This window comes from Oncorhynchus mykiss, chromosome 13 (genome assembly GCF_057628025.1).
Source record: "Oncorhynchus mykiss isolate SJ-2025 chromosome 13, ASM5762802v1, whole genome shotgun sequence".
Taxonomy (NCBI): domain Eukaryota; kingdom Metazoa; phylum Chordata; class Actinopteri; order Salmoniformes; family Salmonidae; genus Oncorhynchus; species Oncorhynchus mykiss.
In genome coordinates, this window is record NC_143034.1 from 79,669,168 (window position 1) to 79,692,895 (window position 23,728).

General features: G+C 42.1%; 1 protein-coding gene across 2 annotated transcripts in view; it reads right to left on the reverse strand.

Moving 5' to 3' along the window:
• The window catches only part of LOC149979030 (NLR family CARD domain-containing protein 3-like), a 43,038-nt gene that overhangs the window by 17,685 nt on the left and 1,625 nt on the right, over positions 1-23,728 (reverse strand). Inside the window, exons 3-7 of one of the 2 annotated variants that reach the window (XM_090197919.1) lie at positions 16,236-16,352; positions 15,498-15,587; positions 3,747-3,863; positions 3,385-3,469; positions 3,027-3,255 (exon numbers count right to left, since the gene is read on the reverse strand). In XM_090197919.1, coding sequence (XP_090054045.1) covers positions 3,027-3,255; positions 3,385-3,469; positions 3,747-3,863; positions 15,498-15,587; positions 16,236-16,352 — 638 coding nt within the window. Of the gene's footprint in view, positions 1-3,026; positions 3,256-3,384; positions 3,470-3,746; positions 3,864-6,195; positions 6,381-15,497; positions 15,588-16,235; positions 16,353-23,728 lie in introns of those variants that run through there. The other variant, XM_090197920.1, reaches the window with a different exon arrangement.

Here is a 23,728-nt window from a genome sequence, read left to right on the forward strand (position 1 = left end):
AACCTAACAAATATATTACAATATGATCAGATAAATAAAGCAATATTTTCTTATGGCTCTGTCAGTAATCTTTAATTTTCAACAGACACAAAAGACAAATTTCCTTTATATAAATATCCCCATAACATGAACATTAAATGAAAGAAACCGGTATTCAAGGCACCATCAGTAGACTATATTTTCTATTTTAGCAAAAGTGGGCTAAATTTACTTCAAAGAAAAAACAATAATAGCAATTTTCTATCATCCACTCAACTGAAATATTTTTAAAATATAATTGGATTGAAATACAAAAAAATAAAGTGCAAAAATCTATTAATCAAAAACAACACTTTGTTTAAGGAGAAGTAACATGCAGTGAAAACAAATATTAAATTTTAACTTTTAAACTTGAACTGAGTAAAAACTCTAAATATGTGATTGCACAGTAATGTTCACTTGTTTGAGGTTGAGGGTGATACTTGGTGGTGTCCCATCTTTTCCACAAGTTCATCAATGTTCGGGGTAAGGCTCTGAGCTGAAGAAATCCTCAGAATTGAGTGGAGGTGTTCAGCAGTAAGTCGACTTCTGTGTGATGTTTTGTTCAGGTTCATCAAAGAAAACAGTTGTTCACACAGGTATGTGCTGCCAAACATAGACAACGTTTGAGCAGCCTGGATGCGCAGCTGGGGCATTGTGCCGGGGAGGAAACGGGCGAACTCCGCAGCACCCACTGCCGCATATTTTGCCCTCAGTGCATCATTGCATTGGAGGTCAATCAACTCCATTTGGAGGTTTGGTGGTGAGCTTTCCACGTCAACAGCAAATGGGTTACCGAGCAGTTCCAACCTGCTTTTTTGTGCTTCAAAGTCAGCAAATCGGCGTCGAAAGTCAGCGGCAAGCATACCTATTTTATCAGCCAACTGTGTGCTCGGGAACGCACTGGTAGAGAGCTTCTCTTTCATGGTCTGGCAGCTGGGAAAGTGGCTCAAATTTTCTTTCCGCATCTGCGTCTCCCACAGAGTCAGTTTGGTTTTAAATGCCTTCACTGTACTGTACATATCAGAGATGACACGATCCCGACCCTGCAGCTGCAAGTTTATTGCATTCAGATGACTCGTAATGTCACACAGAAAAGCCATTTCACACAGAAACATTTCGTCTCGGAGTTGTGTTGTGTCTTTCCCTTTGCTGTCCAAGAACAGACAAATCTCCTCACGAAGCTCGAAACATCTTTGAAGCACCTTTCCCTGGCTTAGCCATCGCACCTCTGTGTGATAAGGCAAATCACCATGCTCCGTTTCTAACTCCGTCAGAAATGCCTTGAACTGGCGGTGATTCAAACCTTTGGCTCTGATAAAGTTAACTGTGCGCGTGATGATGCTCATTACATGCTCCATTTTCAAGGCTTTACCGCACAACGCTTCCTGGTGTATGATACAATGATAAGCTGTCAGCTCACCTGTCGCGTTTTCCTCTTGCATCTTTTCCCGTATCTTCGCCACCAGTCCGCTCCTGTGTCCACACATCGCAGGTGCTCCGTCGGTTGTCAAACCCACGAGTTTTTCCCAAGGCAGCTCCATCTCATTTACACATCTTGACACCTCTTCATACAAATCATGCCCCGTAGTTGTGCCATGCATAGGACGTAAAGCCAAAAACTCCTCTGTCACGCTTAGGTTGGAGTCCACTCCGCGGATGAAAATTGACAACTGGGCAATGTCAGAAATGTCGGTGCTCTCATCCACAGCCAAGGAATATGCAATAAAATCTTTTCCCTTTTTCACAAGCTGCTCTTTTAGATTGATGGACAACTGGTCTACTCTCTCGGCAATGGTGTTTCTGCTCAGACTCACATTTAAAAAGAGTTGCCTTTTTTCTGGGCAAACTTCGTCACAAACTTTAATCATGCAGTTTTTGATGAAATCCCCCTCCGTAAATGGCCGGGCTGATTTAGCGATCTCTTCTGCCAAAATAAAACTGGCCTTGACAGCAGCCTGGCCTTGTGATTTGGCTTTTTTGAACAGAGCCTGTCGAGATTTGAGGCCTCGTTTTAATTCCTCTGCCTTTTGTAGCCTTTGTTCCATGTCCATATTCTTGTTTTTGTCCGCGTGTTTCGTTTCATAATGTCGTCTCAGATTATACTCTTTCAGTACCGCCACACTTTCTCCACACAGAAGACACACAGGTTTTCCAGCTACCTTCGTGAACATATACTCCGACTCCCACCTTGTTTGAAACCCCCGGTTCTCAGTATCCACCTTCCGTTTTGCCATTTTTGATGGGTATCTGAAAGTTAATTTTACTGTGATGCTGACGACTGCTGTGCCAATAAATATTGAAATGAAGCAGCCTACTGCTCGGTGCGTCACCTTTGCATTGTGGGAAATGTAGTATTGGTGCGTGTAAAAGATCTGCGGGCTGCCGGCTTGCTGCGGGCCGGTTCTAATAATAAATCAAGATCATCCCAGGGGCCGTAAAAAACCTTCTTGCGGGCCGGATGTGGCCCGCGGGCCTTGACTCTGACATATGTGGTATAGAGGGAAATAGTCCTATAATAACTACAACCTAAAACTTCTTACCTGGGAATATTGAAGACTCATGTTAAAAGGAACCACCAGCTTTCATATGTTCTCATGTTCTGAGCAAGGAACTGAAACGTTAGCTTTCTTACATAGCACATATTGCACTTTTACTTTCTTCTCCAACACTTTGTTTTTGCATTATTTAAACCAAATTGAACATGTTTCATTATTTATTTCAGGCTAAATTGATTTTATTGATGTATTATATTAAGTTAAATAAGTGTTCATTTAGTTGTAATTGTCTTTTTTTTAAAAAAAATTTAAATTGGCCGATTAATCGGCATCGGCTTTTTTGGTCGTCCAATAATCGGTATCGGTATCTGTGTTGAAAAATCATAATCGGTCGACCTCTAGTTAAGGCTGCTACAATATCATTGAGTTACACAGCTACTTTAGCTGTACTTTAGCTACAGCTTTTAAATGTTATAAAACAGCATTCATCATGAGGTAGACAGACCTTACTTTTCTCCAGTGTGTCAGCAAGCTCCTTCTGGTTCATTTTCCTCAGGACGTGCAGTGTGATCTTCAGAGCCCCCTCTCTGGCACTGCTCTCCTGCTTCTCATCTTCAGCATCCACCACTTCCTTTTTCTGCTTCTGACTCGCAAAGCCTTCTGGGAGTTCTGCACTAAGAATCCTCTTGAACATCTTCAGCTCGTTCTTCACAAATGTCATAATTTTCTCTTCAAGCATCTGGAATAAATTAAGTAAATGAGTTAAGCAAGAGACAAATGCTTTCTCATTAACACATTAATGAATGATTGACAGATCAACTTTTCTTTAGGTAAACAAAAAACAGATGTACATAACAGGACCACATACACTGAATATGGAGGCCAGGTCTGTTTGATGACTCTGGGAAGACTGACCACTGAGAATCTCTGACTCTGATCTCTCCTGTTGGTTTCTGTGGACAAAACATGAGATTACATCTCCTCATCCAGGGAGCTCTCTCTCACACACACACACACAGACACAGACACACACACACACAGACACACACACACACACACAGGGAGGGAATGTTGTGTTTGTTTAATATTGTTTTAGGACTATGAAAATGGACAAAAGGAAAAGCCTATGGATTATGAAAACAACAACAAAAAATGGGAAAATGGGAGAGGAGGAATGACTAGCGACAGTGTTGTTTAACTCACTGACCAGGACCCATGAGTTCTTCTTACCTTTGTTCAGTAGAAAAGTCTCCCTTTCTAAAGGATATAGGTTGCATCATAGACCAGTCACTCTTCATGTACACACAGCTGGGAACAGGGGAGGCTGGTCTCTCCTGCTTGATTGGTCTTCAACACAACAGAGACAAACATTACATCTCTCATCTACTCTGAGCTCAGATGGGGAAACAAGAGTTTCATTCCAAAAAGCTATTCATCCATTTTCAGAAATGTTCATAAATTTGCTTTTATTGTTTAAAGAAGTTACAGTGCCTTGCGAAAGTATTCGGCCCCCTTGAACTTTGCGACCTTTTGCCACATTAGGCAGGGTAGCCTAGTGGTTAGAGCGATGGACTAGTAACCGGAAGGTTGCGAGTTCAAACCCCCGAGCTGATGTTCGTTCTGCCCCTGAACAGGCAGTTAACCCACTGTTCCCAGGCCGTCATTGAAAATAAGAATTTGTTCTTAACTGACTTGCCTGGTTAATAAATAAAGGTAAAATAAATAAAACATTTCAGGCTTCAAACATAAAGATATAAAACTGTATTTTTTTGTGAAGAATCAACAACAAGTGGGACACAATCATGAAGTGGAACGACATTTATTGGATATTTCAAACTTTTTTAACAAATCAAAAACTGAAAAATTGGGCGTGCAAAATTATTCGATGCTAAGTGGGTCTGTTGTTGATCACGCCCGGTAGAGGGGACGGTTACGCGCAGAGTCGCCAAGTGTTATACTATTACACTTGGTGCCACACCGCATGTGGACGCGGAGAGTTCTGTACGGGGATGCGGACAGTTCTGTACGGGGACGAGGACAGTTCTGTACGGGGACGCGGACAGTTCTGTACGGGGACGCAGACAGTTCTGTACGGGGACGCGGACAGTTCTGTACGGGGACGCAGACAGTTCCAGAACGCAGACATGATCAGTGCAACACAATCAACTAAACCCAGTCTTTACAGTGGGTTACATTAGTAATATTCATTTTTTATTATTTTGTAAAACAAACATTCTATGTCTTTTTATAACAATATGTTGAGATCTGGGTCCATACACACAAAGTGTCTCACAGGAGAAAATTTATCGTATAAGTGCTGAGAATGAAGACATTTTACACTTATTGGTATAAGTGGGTGGGTAACTATGCATGAAGTCTCTCGTCCCACCTAGTCGGCAGATATTTAGGACACCTCGTGAGCTGTCCTAAGTAGTTAAGAGTTAACAGCAGGTGTCCTAAGTAGTTAAGAGTTAACAGCAGGTGTCCTAAGTAGTTAAGAGTTAACAGCAGGTGTCCTAAGTAGTTAAGAGTTAACAGCAGGTGTCCTAAGTAGTTAAGAGTTAACAGCAGCTGTCCTAAGTAGTTAAGAGTTAACAGCAGGTGTCTTGATAATACTATAGAATAATGCAGTTAGTCAGTGGTTCCTGTTCCACTTGCAATTGCTGTGTAGTAGTTAAAATAATGTTTTATATTTCTATATGATCAATCCATTAATAATATAGACCTACATGCAACAGTATGTCTACACCAATACACCAGAAGTGATCTGATGACTGGAAGGCTGCTGGGTTCACATCCTCTAAACATTAACCTTCTGTTGATCAGAACTCTAGAGGTTCTTCTTCACTGAACCAAAATATATATCACTTTTATTGATTTCATATTTTAAGGAAGTGAGAGAAGCCTTTTTGGTTCTAGAAGGAACCTTCTGTTCTAAGAGTGTATAATAATAAACACGTTGTTCTTCTGATTATTTAATTATCTACATCATGTTATTTCCAGTTCTCCCTTTGGAGCACAACATCATGTTGTTAAATAATAATCCTAAATTGTGCATGGATATAAATTGGGAAGTTGAAGGCATCTAGGGTGTAATATGTGTTCAATGAATATGAACATTGTGTGCAACATTGTAGGCAACATTATTGGCAAGGGACTTGATGCCTACTATGCCAAAGATATTTAGAGTTGTTAAACGGGTGTGAAGAGTGTGTTGATATAACGGTAATATTGTCAATATTCTGCTGGTAACAACCATCACAATTGGTTAAAAAAATGTGCATTCCATTATATTAGGCAATAATTAAGAGTAGGCAAAGTGGTCGTGTCGTGAAAATCCTATCAAATGTCTAACATTGCAACGAGTACAGTCAGGGTGCCGTGGAACCCCTGCAGTACCTCCACAGACCCCGGATTGAGAGCCCCTGCAGTACCTCCACAGACCCCGGATTGAGAACCCCTGCAGTACCTCCACAGACCCCGGATTGAGAACCCCTGCAGTACCTCCACAGACCCCGGATTGAGAACCCCTGCAGTACCTCCACAGACCCCGGATTGAGAACCTCTGATTTAGCAGATGCTCTTATCCAGAGTGATTTACAGTAAGTGCATTCATCTTAAGATAGCTATTTATTTTGGAAATAAACTTAATAAATTATTCATAAAATTACCATCTTACCTCTTAGCTTTGGTGTCATGTTTCCCAGAGAGACTAATTTTAGAGGCAGGACCCCCCTCCTCTCTCTCCCCAGAGAGACTCATTTTAGAGGCAGGGCCCCCCTCCTCTCTCTCTCCAGAGAGACTCATTTTAGAGGCAGGACCCCCCTCCTCTCTCTTCCCGGAGAGACTCATTTTAGACCACTGTCCCCTAAACAGAGATCCAGCATGTTGGTTGTGATTAACACAGTGACAACTAATTCTTGTTCTCATGTATTCATTATCTCTTTGAGAAATAAAACATTTACTAACAGACATAGAAACAGCCAGGTGATTTAATGCATCACATGAACATGTAGTTGTGACATTTAATCTCCATGGTAACTGTCAATAATAATAATAAGTCACTGTCTGTTAAGGTAGTTCTAGACAGTGCAGCAACACAAGGTCATGTCTAAAACTTATTTGTATTAATCAAAAGTGGCTATTTATTGTCTTTCAATCTGTTATTTTCTAAACGTATCTGAGAATGTAGACAGAAGGGCTAAAACGGACATGATTGATCTGAGGGGGAAATCATTGATCCATTCATACTAGGTTATAATGTATAGTAGTGGGTTGTTAGTGATATGTAGATGTTATATTATGTAAAGTAGACTAGGTTATGTATAGTAGTGGGTTGTTAGTGATATGTTACATTATGTAAAGTAGACTAGGTTATAATGTATAATAGTGGGTTGGTAGTGATGTGTAGATGTTATATTATGTAAAATAGACTAGGTTATAATGTATAGTAGTGGTTTGTTAGTGATATGTAGATGTTATATTATGTAAAATAGACTAGGTTATAATGTATATTAGTGGGTTGTTAGTGATATGTAGATGTTATATTGCCCTTGTACCTTGGAAATAGGAACACAAAATAGAAATAATGTGCAGGGGTACCAGGTAGTTGAGGTAATAATGAGACTATAAGGAGTACCAGTACTGAGTCAATGTGCAGGGTACCAGGTAGTTGAGGTAATAATGAGACTATAAGGAGTACCAGCACTGAGTCAATGTCCAGGGGTACCAGGTAGTTGAGGTAATAATGAGACTATAAGGAGTACCAGTACTGAGTCATTGTGCAGGGTACCAGGTAGTTGAGGTAATAATGAGACTATAAGGAGTACCAGTACTGAGTCAATGTGCAGGGTACCATGTAGTTGAGGTAATAATGAGACTATAAGGAGAACCAGTACTGAGTCAATGTGCAGGGGTACCAGGTAGTTGAGGTAATAATGAGACTATAAGGAGTACCAGTACTGAGTCAATGTGCAGGGTACCAGGTAGTTGAGGTAATAATGAGACTATAAGGAGTACCAGTACTGAGTCAATGTGCAGGGTACCAGGTAGTTGAGGTAATAATGAGACTATAAGGAGTACCAGTACTGAGTCAATGTGCAGGGGTACCTGCAGGAGAACCAGTACTGAGTCAATGTGCAGGGTACTAGGTAGTTGAGGTAATAATGAGACTATAAGGAGTACCAGTACTGAGTCAATGTGCAGGGTACCAGGTAGTCGAGGTAATAATGAGACTATAAGGAGAACCAGTACTGAGTCAATGTGCAGGGTACTAGGTAGTTGAGGTAATAATGAGACTATAAGGAGAACCAGTACTGAGTCAATGTGCAGGGTACTAGGTAGTTGAGGTAATAATGAGACTATAAGGAGAACCAGTACTGAGTCAATGTGCAGGGTACTAGGTAGTTGAGGTAATAATGAGACTATAAGGAGAACCAGTACTGAGTCAATGTGCAGGGTACTAGGTAGTTGAGGTAATAATGAGACTATAAGGAGAACCAGTACTGAGTCAATGCGCAGGGTACCAGGTAGTTGAGGTAAGAATGAGGCTATAAGGAGAACCAGTACCGAGTCAATGTGCAGGGTACCAGGTAGTTGAGGTAATAATGAGGCTATAAGGAGTACCAGTACTGAGTCAATGTGCAGGGTACCAGGTAGTTGAGGTAATAATGAGACTATAAGGAGTACCAGTACTGAGTCAATGTGCAGGGTACCAGGTAGTTGAGGTAATAATGAGACTATAAGGAGTACCAGTACTGAGTCAATGTGCAGGGTACCAGGTAGTTGAGGTAATAATGAGACTATAAGGAGTACCAGTACTGAGTCAATGTGCAGGGTACCAGGTAGTTGAGGTAATAATGAGACTATAAGGAGTACCAGTACTGAGTCAATGTGCAGGGTACCAGGTAGTTGAGGTAATAATTAGACTATGAGGAGTACCAGTACTGAGTCAATGTGCAGGGTACCAGGTAGTTGAGGTAATAATGAGACTATAAGGAGTACCAGTACTGAGTCAATGTGCAGGGTACCAGGTAGTTGATGTAATAATGAGACTATAAGGAGTACCAGTACTGAGTCAATGTGCAGGGTACCAGGTAGTTGAGGTAATAATGAGGCTATAAGGAGTACCAGTACTGAGTCAATGTGCAGGGTACCAGGTAGTTGAGGTAATAATGAGACTATGAGGAGTACCAGTACTGAGTCAATGTGCAGGGTACCAGGTAGTTGAGGTAATAATGAGACTATAAGGAGTACCAGTACTGAGTCAATGTGCAGGGTACCAGGTAGTTGAGGTAATAATTAGACTATAAGGAGTACCATTACTGAGTCAATGTGCAGGGTACCAGGTAGTTGAGGTAATAATGAGACTATAAGGAGTACCAGTACTGAGTCAATGTGCAGGGTACCAGGTAGTTGAGGTAATAATGAGACTATAAGGAGTACCCGTACTGAGTCAATGTGCAGGGTACCAGGTAGTTGATGTAATAATGAGACTATAAGGAGAACCAGTACTGAGTCAATGTGCAGGGTACCAGGTAGTTGAGGTAATAATGAGACTATAAGGAGTACCAGTACTGAGTCAATGTGCAGGGTACCAGGTAGTTGAGGTAATAATGAGGCTATAAGGAGAACCAGTACTGAGTCAATGTGCAGGGTACCAGGTAGTTGAGGTAATAATGAGACTATAAGGAGTACCAGTACTGAGTCAATGTTCAGGCTACCAGGTAGTTGAGGTAATAATGAGACTATAAGGAGTACCAGTACTGAGTCAATGTTCAGGGTACCAGGTAGTTGAGGTAATAATGAGACTATAAGGAGTACCAGTACTGAGTCAATGTGCAGGGTACCAGGTAGTTGAGGTAATAATGAGACTATAAGGAGTACCAGTACTGAGTCAATGTGCAGGGTACCAGGTAGTTGAGGTAATAATGAGACTATAAGGAGAACCAGTACTGAGTCAATGTGCAGGGTACCAGGTAGTTTAGGTAATAATGAGACTATAAGGAGAACCAGTACTGAGTCAATGTCCAGGGTACCAGGTAGTTGAGGTAATAATGAGACTATAAGGAGAACCAGTACTGAGTCAATGTCCAGGGTACCAGGTAGTTGAGGTAATAATGAGACTATAAGGAGTACCAGTACTGAGTCAATGTCCAGGGTACCAGGTAGTTGAGGTAATAATGAGACTATAAGGAGTACCAGTACTGAGTCAATGTCCAGGGTACCAGGTAGTTGAGGTAATAATGAGACTATAAGGAGTACCAGTACTGAGTCAATGTCCAGGGGTACCAGGTAGTTGAGGCAATTGAGTTAATATGTCGTTCAAAAGTTAGGGGTCACTTAGTAATGTTGTTTTTGAAAGAAAAAAGTCCTTTAAAATAACATCAAATTGTTCAGAAATACAGGGTAGACATTGTTAATGTTGTAAATAGAAACAGCTGATTTTTTTATGGAATATCTACATAGGCGTACAGAGGCCCATTATCAGCAACCATCACTCCCGTGTTCCAATGGCACGTTGTGTTAGCTAATCCAAGTTTATAATTTTAAAAAGCTAATTGATCATTACAAAGCCCTTTTGCAATTATGTTAACACATCTAAAAACTGTTGTTCTGATTAATGAAACAATAAAACTGGCCTTCTTTAGACAATTTGAGTATCTGGAGCATCAGCATTTGGGGGTTCGATTACAAGCTCAAAATGGCCATAAACAAAGACTTTCTTCTGAAACTCTTCAGTCGACTCTTGAGAAATGAAGGCTTTTCCAAGCAAGAAATTGCTAAGAAACTGAAGATCTCGTACAACGCTGTGTACTACAACAGCCTTGTCTTCTCAAATGACTGCCTTGTCTGGTTCACCAACTACTTCTCAGATAGAGTTCAGTGTGTCAAATTAGAGGGCCTTTTGTCTGGACCTCTGGCAGTCTCTATGGGAGTGCCACAGGGTTATATTCTCGGGCCGACTCTTTTCTTTGTATACATCAATGATGTCACTCTTGCTGCTGGTGATTCTCTGATCCACTTCTACGCAGATTTTGTATAGTTCTGGCCCTTCTTTGGACACTGCGTTAATAGGGCTAGGGAGCAGTGTTCAGAACTTTGGATAGTTTGACGTGCCCAAAGTAAACTGCCTGTTACTCAGAAACAGAAACCAGGATATGCATATAATTGGTTGTATTTGATAGAAAGCACTTTGAAATTTCTAAAACTGTCAAATTAATGCCTGTGAGGTTAACAGAACTGATATGGCAGGCGAAAACCCGAGGAAAATCCATCCAGAATTGTATTTTTCTGAGCTCCCAGGCCATTCCTATGTTGGCCTATTGCATTTCCAACCAAATAGCGCTCAGTTTGCAGTACCTATGGCTTCCACTGGATGTGAACAGTCTTTATACAAGGTTTCAGGTTTGTTTTTTGAAAAATGAACAAGTAGTTGTAGCTTATCCAAGGTGTTCCTCACAGGAACTGTAGTCTTGTGGCGCGCGTGAATGAGTCCGCACCTTTCGTTATTTATCTCTGGTGAACATACTACATTCCGTCTTAAATTGTATTGTTTAATTACATACCTGAGGATTGATTAGAAATGTTGTTTGACTTGTTTGGATGAAGTTTCCCGGTAACTCTTAAATTGTATTGTTTAATTACATACCTGAGGATTGATTAGAAATGTTGTTTGACTTGTTTGGATGAAGTTTCCCGGTAACTCTTAAATTGTATTGTTTAATTACATACCTGAGGATTGATTAGAAATGTTGTTTGACTTGTTTGGATGAAGTTTCCCGGTAACTCTTAAATTGTATTGTTTAATTACATACCTGAGGATTGATTAGAAATGTTGTTTGACTTGTTTGGATGAAGTTTCCCGGTAACTTTTTGGATTGCATGTTGAACGAGTTGAACGGGTGGATTAATGAATCAAACTAAATTGACTTTTTTGGGATATAAAGAAGGACTTTATCGAACAAAATTACCATTTGTTGTGTAGCTGGGACCCTTGGGATTGCAAACAGAGGAAGATCTTCAAAGGTAAGTAAGTTATTTTATCTCTATTTCTGATTTTTGTGATGCCTGTGCTGGTTTGAAAAATATGTGTATGCTGGGCGTATGTGGGACTCTGTCCTCAGACAATCAAATGCTATGCTTTCTCCGTAAAGCCTATTGTAAATCGGACAAAGCTGTTCGATTACCAATATTCTAAGATAAAGAATGATGAATGACACCTGTATTTTCAAGAATGTTTAATATTATGATTTTTGTATTTTGAAATTCGCATACTGCAATTTCAAATCAAATCAAATCAAATCAAATGTTATTTGTCACATACACATGGTTAGCAGATGTTAATGTGAGTGTAGCGAAATGCTTGTGCTTCTAGTTTCGACAATGCAGTAATAACCAACAAGTAATCTAGCTAACAATTCCAAAACTACTACCTTATAGACACAAGTGTAAGGGGATAAAGAATATGTACATAAAGATATATGAATGAGTGATGGTACAGAGCGGCATTGGCAAGATACAGTTGATGGTATTGAGTGCAGTATATACATATGAGATGAGTATGTAAACAAAGTGGCATAGTTAGTGGCTAGTGATACATGTATTACATAAAGATGCAGTAGATGATATAGAGTACAGTATATACGTATACTAATGAGATGAATAATGTAGGGTATGTAAACATTATATTAGGTAGCATTGTTTAAAGTGGCTAGTGATATATTTTACATCATTTCCCATCAATTCCCATTATTAAAGTGGCTGGAGTTGAGTCATGTGTGTTGGCAGCAGCCACTCAATGTTAGTGGTGGCTGTTTAACAGTCTGATGGCCTTGAGATAGAAGCTGTTTTTCAGTCTCTCGGTCCCAGCTTTGATGCACCTGTACTGACCTCGCCTTCTGGATGATAGCGGGGTGAACAGGCAGTGGCTCGGGTGGTTGTTGTCCTTGATGATCTTTATGGCCTTCCTGTGACATCGGGTGGTGTAGGTGTCCTGGAGGGCAGGTAGTTTGCCCCCGGTGATGCGTTGTGCAGACCTCACTACCCTCTGGAGAGCCTTACAGTTGTGGGCGGAGCAGTTGCCGTACCAGGCGGTGATACAGCCCGACAGGATGCTCTCGATTGCGCATCTGTAGAAGTTTGTGAGTGCTTTTGGTGACAAGCCAAATTTCTTCAGCCTCCTGAGGTTAAAGAGGCGCTGCTGCGCCTTCTTCACGATGCTGTCTGTGTGGGTGGACCAATTCAGTTTGTCTGTGATGTGTACGCCGAGGAACTTAAAACTTACTACCCTCTCCACTACTGTTCCATCGATGTGGATAGGGGGGTGTTCCCTCCTCTGTTTCTGGATGTTGTCGTAGTAAAACGCTAGCGGGACAGCGAGCTGTAAAAAACTTTCAGACGTGCTTCAATGCCATACAGCACTCCTTCCGTGGCCTCCAACTGCTCTTAAATGCAAGTAAAACTGAATGCATTCTCTTCAACTGATCGCTGCCCACACCCGCCCGCCCGACTAGCATCACTACTCTGAATGGTTCTGACTTAGAATATGTCGACAACTACTAATACCTAGGCGTCTGGTTAGACTGTAAACTCTCCTTCCAAACTCACATTAAGCATCTCCAATCCAAAATGAAATTTAGAATGGGCTTCCTATTTTGCAACAAAGCATCCTTCGCTCATGCTGCCAAACATACCCTCATAAAACTGACTATTCTACCGATCCTTGACTTCGGCGATGTCATTTCAAAATAGCTTCCAACAATCTACTCAGCAAATTGGATGCAGTATGTCACAGCGCCATCCGTTTTTTTCATCAATTCCCCATATGCTACCCACCATTGCGACCTGTACGCTCTCACTGGCTGACCCTCGCTTCATATTCGTCTCCAAACCCACTGGCTCCAGGTCACCTAGAAGTCCTTGCTAGGTAAAGCCGCGCCTTATCTCAGCTTAAAGGTCACCATAGCAGCACCCAGTTGTAGCGCGTGCCCCAGCAGGTATATTTCACTGGTCACCCCCAGTAACCAAATCCTACTTTGGCCGCCTTTCCTTACAGTTCTCTGCTGCCAATGACTGGAACGAATTTCAAAAATCACTGAAGCTGGAGACTTATATCTCACTCACTAAATTTAAGCATCAGCTGTAAGAGAACCTTACCGATCATTGCATAGCCCATTGGTAAATAGCCCACCCAACTACCTCATCCCCATATTGTTATTTATTTTTTGTTCCTTTCCACCCCAGTATCTCTACTTGCACATTCATCATCTGCACATCTATCACTCCAGTGTTGAATTGCTAAAATGTAGTTATTTCACCCCTATGGCCTATTTATTGCCTTACCTCCCTAAACTTACTTCATTTGCACACACTGTATATAGACTTTTCTATTGTGTTATTGACTGTACATTTGTTAATTCCATGTGTAACTCGGTGTTGTTCGTGTCGCACTGCTTTGCTTTATCTTGGCCAGGTCGCAGTTGTAAATGAGAACTTGTTCTCAAATGGCCTACCTGGTTAAATAAAGCTGAAATACATTTTAAAACCTGTGCCCTTCACAGAACAGCACAAACTGGCCCAAACCAGAATAGAGAGAGGAGTGGGAAGCCTAAGCAAAAGGACAAGTACATTCGAGTGTCTAGTTTGAGAAACAGACTCCTCACAAGTCCTCAACTGGCAGCTTCATTAAATAGCACCCGCAAAACACCAGTCTAAACATCAACACTGAAGAGGTGACTCAGGGGTGCTGGCCTTCTGGGCAGAGTTGCAAAGAAAAAGCCATATCTCAGACTGGCCAATAAAAATTAAAACATTGGAAAAATAACAGAGACACTGGAGAGAGGAACTCTATGTAGATAGTCCATGAAAAAATCTGCCGTTTACAGCTACAATAGCAATTTACAACATGAATAATGTCTACACTGTATTTCTGATCCATTTGATGTTATTTTAATGGAAACAAAATAGCTTTTTTTTCAAAAATAGGGACATTTCTAGGTGACTCTAAACCTTTGAACGGTAGTGTACATGTAGGTAGGGGTAAAAGTGACTAGGCAATCAGGATAGTAATTACATCTCCTTATCCAGGGAGTACACACACACACACACACACACACACACACACACACACACACACACACACACACACACACACACACACACACACACACACACACACACACACACACACACACAGGGAGGGAATGTTGTGTTTGTTTAATATTGTTTTAGGACTATGCAAATGATTAGCCTATGGATTATGAAAACAACAACAATAAATGGGAAAATGGGACAGAGACAGTGTTGTTTAACTCACTGACCATGACCCATGAGTTCTTCTTACCTTTGTTCAGTAGAAAGGTCTCCATCTCTAAAGGATATAGGACAATCCATGGACCGGTCACTCTTCATGGACACACAGCTGGGAACAGGGGAGGCTGGTCTCTCCTGCTTGATTGGGCTTCAACACAACAGAGACAAACATTACATCTCTCATCTACTCTGGGCTCAGATGGGGAAACATAAGAAGAGTTTCATTCCAAAACGCAATAAATCACTTTTCAGAAATGTTCGTAAATGAGCTTTTATTGTTTAAAGAATTTATGAAAGAGATTTGTGTTTTATCACTATCTAATCATGACATGGGCTTGTTCAATTACATAGATACTCAATACTTGAAGCCATATGTGATAATATAAGCTGATCTGTGGTCAGTACTGTGACATAATTATAATGTTAAGGAAATATTTAAATGGAGAAAACAGATCTGAAAGCAGCGCACCCTTTCTTTCCATCCTATCAGTATTGATACATGATCCGGACGTGATACCTTGTAGTGCTGCTGATCCAGTTTCTACTGGTCTGACTGAGGATATGAACTCTGACCTGTTCACCAGACGTGATACCTTGTAGTGCTGCTGATCCAGTTTCTACTGGTCTGACTGAGGATATGAACTCTGACCTGTTCAGCAGACGTGATACCTTGTAGTGCTGCTGATCCAGTTTCTACTGGTCTGACTGAGGATATGGGACTCTGCCCTGTTCACCAGACGTGCTACGTTGCCCTTAAACCTTGGAAATAGTAACACAAAATAAAAATAATGAGACTATAAGGAGAACCAGTACTGAGTCAATGTGCAGGGTACCAGGTAGTTGAGGTAATAGTGAGACTATAAGGAGTACCAGTACTGAGTCAATGTGCAGGGTACCAGGTAGTTGAGGTAATAATGAGACTATAAGGAGAACCATTACTGAGTCAATGTGCAGGGTACCAGGTAGCTGAGGTAATAATGAGACTATAAGGAGTACCAGTACTGAGTCAATATGCAGGGTACCAGGTAGTTGAGGTAATAATGAGACTATAAGGAGAACCATTACTGACTATAATTGAGATAATATGTACATGTCGGTAGGGGTAAAAGTGACTAGGCAATCAGGATAGAGATTACATCTCCTCATCCAGGGAGTTCAGACACACACACACACACACACACACACACACACACACACACACACACACACACACACACACACACACACACACACACACAGGGAGGGAATGTTGTGTTTGTTTAATATTGTTTTAGGACTATGAAAATTGAAAAAAGGATGAGCCTATGGATTATGAAAACAATAAAATAAATGGGAAAATGGGAGAGGAGAAATGACTAGAGACAGTGTTGTTTAACTCACTGACCAGGACCCATGAGTTCTTCTTACCTTTGTTCAGTAGAAAAGTCTCCCTCTCTAAACTTCATAGGAGGATTCATAGACCAGTCACTCTTCATGGACACACAGCTGGGAACAGGGGAGGCTGGTCTCTCCTGCGTGATTGGTCTTCAACACAACAGAGACAAACATTACATCTCTCAGATGGGAAAACATAAGCAGAGTTTCAGTCAGAGCTGGAAAATGAGACAGTTGAGGAACAATGGGAAAGTCGTTCTGCTTTGAACGTTGATAAACTTGTAACTTTTGAGAAAATGTTTTGGTACCTACTGTAGAGCTCTCATTTGACTACAGGACTGTTACTTTGGCACCCATCCAAATAAATCGTTTTTAATACAATTAACTGGTGTTTGGTGTTATTGAGTTAAGCGAGTTTCATTGTTTGTTATGCTATAAATAGTTATTTTATGGTTGTAAATGGGAAAATGAACTAGAACATTTTATGTAATTACTACTTTAGTAAGGAATTACACATTATTCAGTACTACTGCAGTTGCTACATAATTCCAATAGATGGCAGCATAAGACCACAAATGACATTTCTCCCTGGATACACCACCACTCCCCTCACAGGAAAACTCCTGTGTGCTTCTTCCTGTCCCTTTCCACACTGCCAACACACGAGGGCTTCTTTCTGTCCCTTTCCACACTGCTAACACAAGAGGAAGTACTGAAAAAGCATTTAACAGAATACTGTGAAGTAATATAATGATGATTCATGTTTATTATCACCTGTTATTATGTGAACGCGAAGGGCATGTTGAGGTAAATTTACTAACCAGGAGGGTTGAATGATGTAATTTATTGACGGGCTGGAAGATGCACTCATCTTTTCTATTCCGAGGTTGTTTACTCACAATATCAGATATTAACTTCTTTGATATTGGGGGCGCTCTTTTAATTTTTGGATAAAAAACGTTCCCGTATTAAGCGCGATATTTTGTCATGAAAAGATGCTCGACTATGCATATAATTGACAGCTTTGGAAAGAAAACACTCTGAGGTTTCCAAATCTGCAAAGATATTATCTGTGAGTGCCAAAGAACTGATGCTACAGGCGAAACCAAGATGAAATTTCAAACCGGAAATGCCCCAGATTTTGAAGACGCTGTATCGTTTCCCCAAGGTGTCTGCAGCATTGTGAAGTATTTGTAGGCATATCATTGGTAGATTGACCATAAGAGACTACATTTACCAGGTGCTCGCTTGTTGTCCTCCGTTGCAATTATTGCGTAATCTCCACCTGCGTGTATTTTTCCATTTGTTTCAGAGGAGAAACCCAACTGGCACGAATGACTTATCATCGAATAGATATGTGAAAAAAACCTTGAGGATTGATTCTAAACAACGTTTGCCATGTTTCTGTCGATATTATGGAGTTAATTTGGAAAAAAGTTTGGCGTTGTAGAGACTGAATTTTCATTTTTTTCTTTTCTTAGGGGTTCAAGACCCGCTATGGTCTTTTTTTTTGCTCTCCCAAAAGCAACACAGCCCTAATACGAGATATATAGCTAAGTAAAGAAATGAGTGACCATTTTAGAAAATTATGAGACATATAAAATTCTGTGGTTGCATGTCAATCATATTAATATATAATATATATAATATATATAATAATATATATACTATAACTGATGCTTCATGGTCCATCATATTGCTGCTTGTAGACTATAACTGATGCTTCATGGTCCATCATATTGCTGCTTGTAGACTATAACTGATGCTTCATGGTCCATCATATTGCTGCTTGTAGACTATAACTGATGCTTCATGGTCTATCATATTGCTGCTTGTAGACTATAACTGATGCTTCATGGTCCATCATATTGCTGCTTGTAGACTATAACTGATGCTTCATGGTCCATCATATTGCTGCTTGTAGACTATAACTGATGCTTCATGGTCCATCATATTGCTGCTTGTAGACTATAACTGATGCTTCGTTCATATGCTGCCATCTATTGGAAATATTTAGCAATTTAAAGTTATTAATTAATGTAAGAGAAATGTACAGACATTGGTGGGGCAGCTGAGAAATGAAATGTATTTTTCTGGTTAATTCCTTAGATCTCTAACCTGCCCCACCTATCACAAGGTTACTTGGTCACCCAGTTCAAACCACATATGAAAAATAAAACACGTGGCTTGTTGATCAAGTGTTCTGCCTTGCAATAATAAACATAATAAAATAACAAAACAAAAACAGCAAAATGCTGAGACAGGTTTAGATGAACAAAATAATCTAAATGCTATTTAGTACTATAATGGTATTTACTAACATAATATTATTACTAAAACAGTTTCTAAAATAATTAGGGTTCAGGTTAATGCTAAAATAGGTAATACGTAGGGTTAGATGCTGATGTAAAAAGGGCTTTATAAATACATTTGATTGATTGTTAGGTTTAGGGATTTAAAGGTAAAAAACAGTATGGGTTTATAGATCTCTTGCTCCTCCCTGTGGCCTTCTGTGGGTACTATATAACTCATTCACGACACCTGCTTGGCTCATAATCTGAAGTAGCAACTGCGTCGGATCTACAAATCAATGAGCTAGACCTGTCCATTTGTTTTCTAACTCAGTGAAACTGCGCAGCTTTCACTCAATCCGATGACTACGAACGAACATTTCGATGCATATCAAATTACCCAGCAGCCATTTAGAAACAACAAACCATCAAAAAAAAAATATTTGTTTATTAATTTAAAAAATGTCTTCTGCCTGTTTAAATTGGCCTTATCTTGAAAAAGAGAACAGGGACATTCGTTTTAGTTAGGTGGTATACCTTTTTCTGAAAAAAAATATGGTTAACCATGACCAGAAAAGGTTTAAGGTTTAGCACTGTGGGTCACCACAACGTGTATCCATGCGAACAGTGATCACGGTCATCTAGCAGCTGTAACCCTGTTAATAATTAGTAACCTGACGTCAGCGTTCAAGCTTAATGCCGGCAGGTGTCAATGATGCAATAGTGAAGCTGCCATTGTGACGCAGAACAATGAGCTGGGAATAGAACGTTCAGAAGGTGAGTTGGTTCCACGGAGCTCAATAGAACTAATAGGAGCTGCCATTGTGACGCAGAACAATGAGCTGGGAATAGGACGTTCAGAAGGTGAGTTGGTTCCACGGAGCTCAATAGAACTAATAGGAGCTGGCATTGTGACGCAGAACAATGGGCTGGGAATAGAACGTTCAGAAGGTGAGTTGATTCCACGGAGCTCAATAGAACTAATAGGAGCTGGCAGGGAGAAGAATGACCTAAAATAAGGCCTGTTTTGTAGCGATTACTATATAACATAACGTAATATTATGAAACTGAGCTCCATGGCGGATGCAAGGAACTAGTTATCAGAAAAAAACGTTGTTGTAAATGTCATGTTTCCAGCCTACTTGAGGCACACCGAAAATAATATTCAAAAGTTTGGTCCTTGGACACAGAGGGGTTAAACACTAAAGTTACCATCCATCTAGTGAAGAGAGGAGGGGTTAAACACTAAAGTTACCGTCCATCTAGTGAAGAGAGGAGGGGTTAAACACTAAAGTTACCATCCATCTAGTGAAGAGAGGAGGGGTTAAGAACGGAGCAGAAGAGACATGTTTGTTGTTTGCTGTAACTAATGGTCAACGTTGTATTTTAATGTATGTATTGTAATGCCAGAGTTGACGTGGGCCATCGTTCAAACAAAGAGATGCCTCCCTGACCACCAGTGTGTTTGGATATAATGAAGATCAATTCAGTGAAGAAGAACCTCTAGAGTTCTGACCAAAGAGCCCTATAAAGGGTTCTATATATACTGTATACTCAGACAGGCTAACCTCCTATAAAGGGTTAAATATATACTGTATAGTCAGACACTTCCTAACCTCCTATAAAGGGTTCTATATATATTCTACTGTATACTCAGACACTTCCTAACCTCCTATAAAGGGTTAAATATATACTGTATACTCAGACAGGTTAACCTCCTATAAAGGGTTCTATATATATTCTATATATACTGTATACTCAGACAGGTTAACCTCCTATAAAGGGTTCTATATATATTATATATATACTGTATACTCAGACACTTCCTAACCTCCTATAAAGGATTATATATATATTCTATATATACTGTATACTCAGACACTTCCTAACCTCCTATAAAGGGTTACCTATATACTGTATACTCAGACACTGTCACACCCTGGTCAAAGTATTTTGTGTTTATCTTTATTTATTTGGTCAGGCCAGGGTGTGGCATGGGTTTTTGTATGTGGTGTGTATGTATGGGGATTGTAGCTAGTGGGGTGTTCTAGCTAAGTCTATGGCTGTCTGAAGTGGTTCTCAATCAGAGGCAGGTGTTTATCGTTGTCTCTGATTGGGAACCATATTTAGGCAGCCATATTCTTTGAGTTTGTCGTGGGTGATTGTCCTTAGTGTCCTGATGTCATTGTTCTGTGTTAGGTTACACAAGTATAGGCTGTTTCGGTTTTCGTTAAGTTTATTGTTTTGGTAGTGTTTGTGTTTAGTGTGTTACTTCATTAAACATGGATTGCAATAGACACGCCGCATTTTGGTCCGACTCTCCTTCTCATCAAGAAAACCGTTACAGAATCACCCACCACAAAGGGACCAAGCAGCGTGTCAACAGGCAAGAACAGCCCAAAGTGGAGTACAGTATGGACTATACTTCTTGGGAGGAGATAGACAGGTGGGCGGTCGACCCAGGGAGAGTGCCGGAGCCCGCCTGGGATTCGATGGAGCAGTGCGCGGAAGGATATAGGAGAATGGAGTTTGCGAAGCAAGCAAGGCGGCGCGGACGGAGGCCCCATAGTCAGCCCCAAAAATTTCTTGGGGAGGGGCTCAGGGAGAGTGTGGCAGAGTCAGGAGCCAGACCTGAGCCAACTCTCCCTGTTTATCGTGAGGAGCCAAGGAGGAGACCAGAGCCGGTGTTGGAGGTGAGCGAAATAGAGACTGTGAAGGAGTTCATGGGGAAATTGGAGGTGAGCGAAACAGAGACTGTGAAGGAGTTAATGGGGAAATTGGAGGAGAGAGAAATGAGGGAGTTGCTGTGTTGGTGTTTTAAACATGGAATTTGCCCGACGGAGCGTGTCGGGGATTTGATGGCACCTGGGTCAGCGCTCCATACTCGTCCTGAGGTGCGTGTTAGTCGGCTGGTGAAGATGGTGCCAGTCTCACGTACCAGGCCTCCTGTGCACCTCCCTAGCCTTGCACGTCCTGTGCCAGCACCGCTCTCAAGATCTCCAGTACGCCTTCACGGTCTAACCCATCCTGTGCCACCTCCACACCCCAGCCCTCCGGTAGCAGCTCCCCGCACCAGGCTTCCTGTGCGTGTCCTCGGCCCAGTACCACCAGTGCCAGCACCACGCATCAGGCCTACAGTGCGCCTCGCCTGTCCAGCGCTGTCGGAGCCCTCCTCTCCAGCGCTGTCGGAGTCTCCCGCCTGTTTAGCGCTGTTAGAGCCTTCCTTCTCTACAGCGCTGCCGGAGTCTCCCGCCTGTTCAGAACTGCCAGTTAGCATAGAGCTGCCAGTTAGCATAGAGCTGCCAGTTAGCAAGGAGCTGCCAGTCTGCATGGAGCTGCCAGTCTGCATAGAGCTGCCAGTCTGCATAGAGCTGCCAGTCTGCAAGGAGCTGCCAGTCTGCAAGGAGCCGCCAGAGCTGCCTGTCTGCAGGATGCCGCCAAAGCTGCCAGTCTGCAAGGAGCCGCCAGAGCTGCCAGTCTGCAAGGAGCCGCCAGAGCTGCCAATCTGCAAGGAGCAGCCAGGGCCGCCAGCCAGCATGGAGCAGCCAGGGCCGCCAGCCAGCATGGAGCAGCCAGGGCCGCCAGCCAGCATGGAGCAGCCAGGGCCGCCAGCCAGCATGGAGCAGCCAGGGCCGCCAGCCAGCATGGAGCAGCCAGGGCCGCCAGTCAGCATGGAGCAGCCAGTCAGCATGGAGCAGCCAGTCAGCATGGAGCAGCCAGAGCAGCCAGTCAGCATGGAGCAGCCAGAGCTGCCAGTCAGCATGGAGCAGCCAGTCAGCATGGAGCAGCCAGAGCTGCCAGTCAGCATGGAGCAGCCAGAGCTGTCAGTCAGCATGGAGCAGCCAGTCAGCATGGAGCAGCCAGAGCTGCCAGTCGACCAGACTCTTCCAGATCTGCCAGTCGACCAGACTCTTCCAGATCTGCCAGTCGACCAGACTCTTCCAGATCTGCCAGTCGACCAGACTCTTCCAGATCTGCCAGTCGACCAGACTCTTCCAGATCTGCCAGTCGACCAGACTCTTCCAGATCTGCCAGTCGACCAGACTCTTCCAGATCTGCCAGTCGACCAGACTCTTCCAGATCTGCCAGTCGACCAGACTCTTCCAGATCTGCCAGTCGACCAGACTCTTCCAGATCTGCCAGTCGACCAGACTCTTCCAGATCTGCCAGTCGACCAGACTCTTCCAGATCTGCCAGTCGACCAGACTCTTCCAGATCTGCCAGTCGACCAGGATCTGCCAGTCAGCCAGGATCTGGTAGATTCATCAACCTGCCTGAGCTTCCTCTCACTCCTGAGCTTTCCCTCAGTCCCGAGCTGCCCCTCAGTCCCGAGCTGCCCCTCAGTCCCGATCTGCTCCTCAGTCCAGTGGGGTTCTGGGTGAGGACTACTAGGCCATGGTCGGCGGCGAGGGTGGACTATCCAGGGACGTGAGGAGAAGGGACTAAGACATTGATTGAGTGGGGTCCACGTCCCGCGCCGGAGCCGCCACCATGGACAGACGCCCACCCGGACCCTCCCTATTGTTTTGAGGTGCGTTCGGGAGTCCGCACCTTAGGGGGGGGGGTTCTGTCACACCCTGGTCAAAGTATTTTGTGTTTATCTTTATTTATTTGGTCAGGCCAGGGTGTGGCATGGGTTTTTGTATGTGGTGTGTATGTATGGGGATTGTAGCTAGTGGGGTGTTCTAGCTAAGTCTATGGCTGTCTGAAGTGGTTCTCAATCAGAGGCAGGTGTTTATCGTTGTCTCTGATTGGGAACCATATTTAGGCAGCCATATTCTTTGAGTTTGTCGTGGGTGATTGTCCTTAGTGTCCTGATGTCATTGTTCTGTGTTAGGTTACACAAGTATAGGCTGTTTCGGTTTTCGTTAAGTTTATTGTTTTGGTAGTGTTTGTGTTTAGTGTGTTACTTCATTAAACATGGATTGCAATAGACACGCCGCATTTTGGTCCGACTCTCCTTCTCATCAAGAAAACCGTTAGACACTTCCTAACCTCCTATAAAGGGTTAAATATATACTGTATACTCAGACAGGTTAACCTCCTATAAAGGATTCTATATATATTCTATATATACTGTATACTCAGACACTTCCTAACCTCCTATAAAGGGTTCTATATATATTCTATATATACTGTATACTCAGACACTTCCTAACCTCCTATAAAGGGTTCTATATAGAACTTTAGTGGTTCTGTATATTGTAGGAAGATAGAATCCTTTTTGGTTTCAAC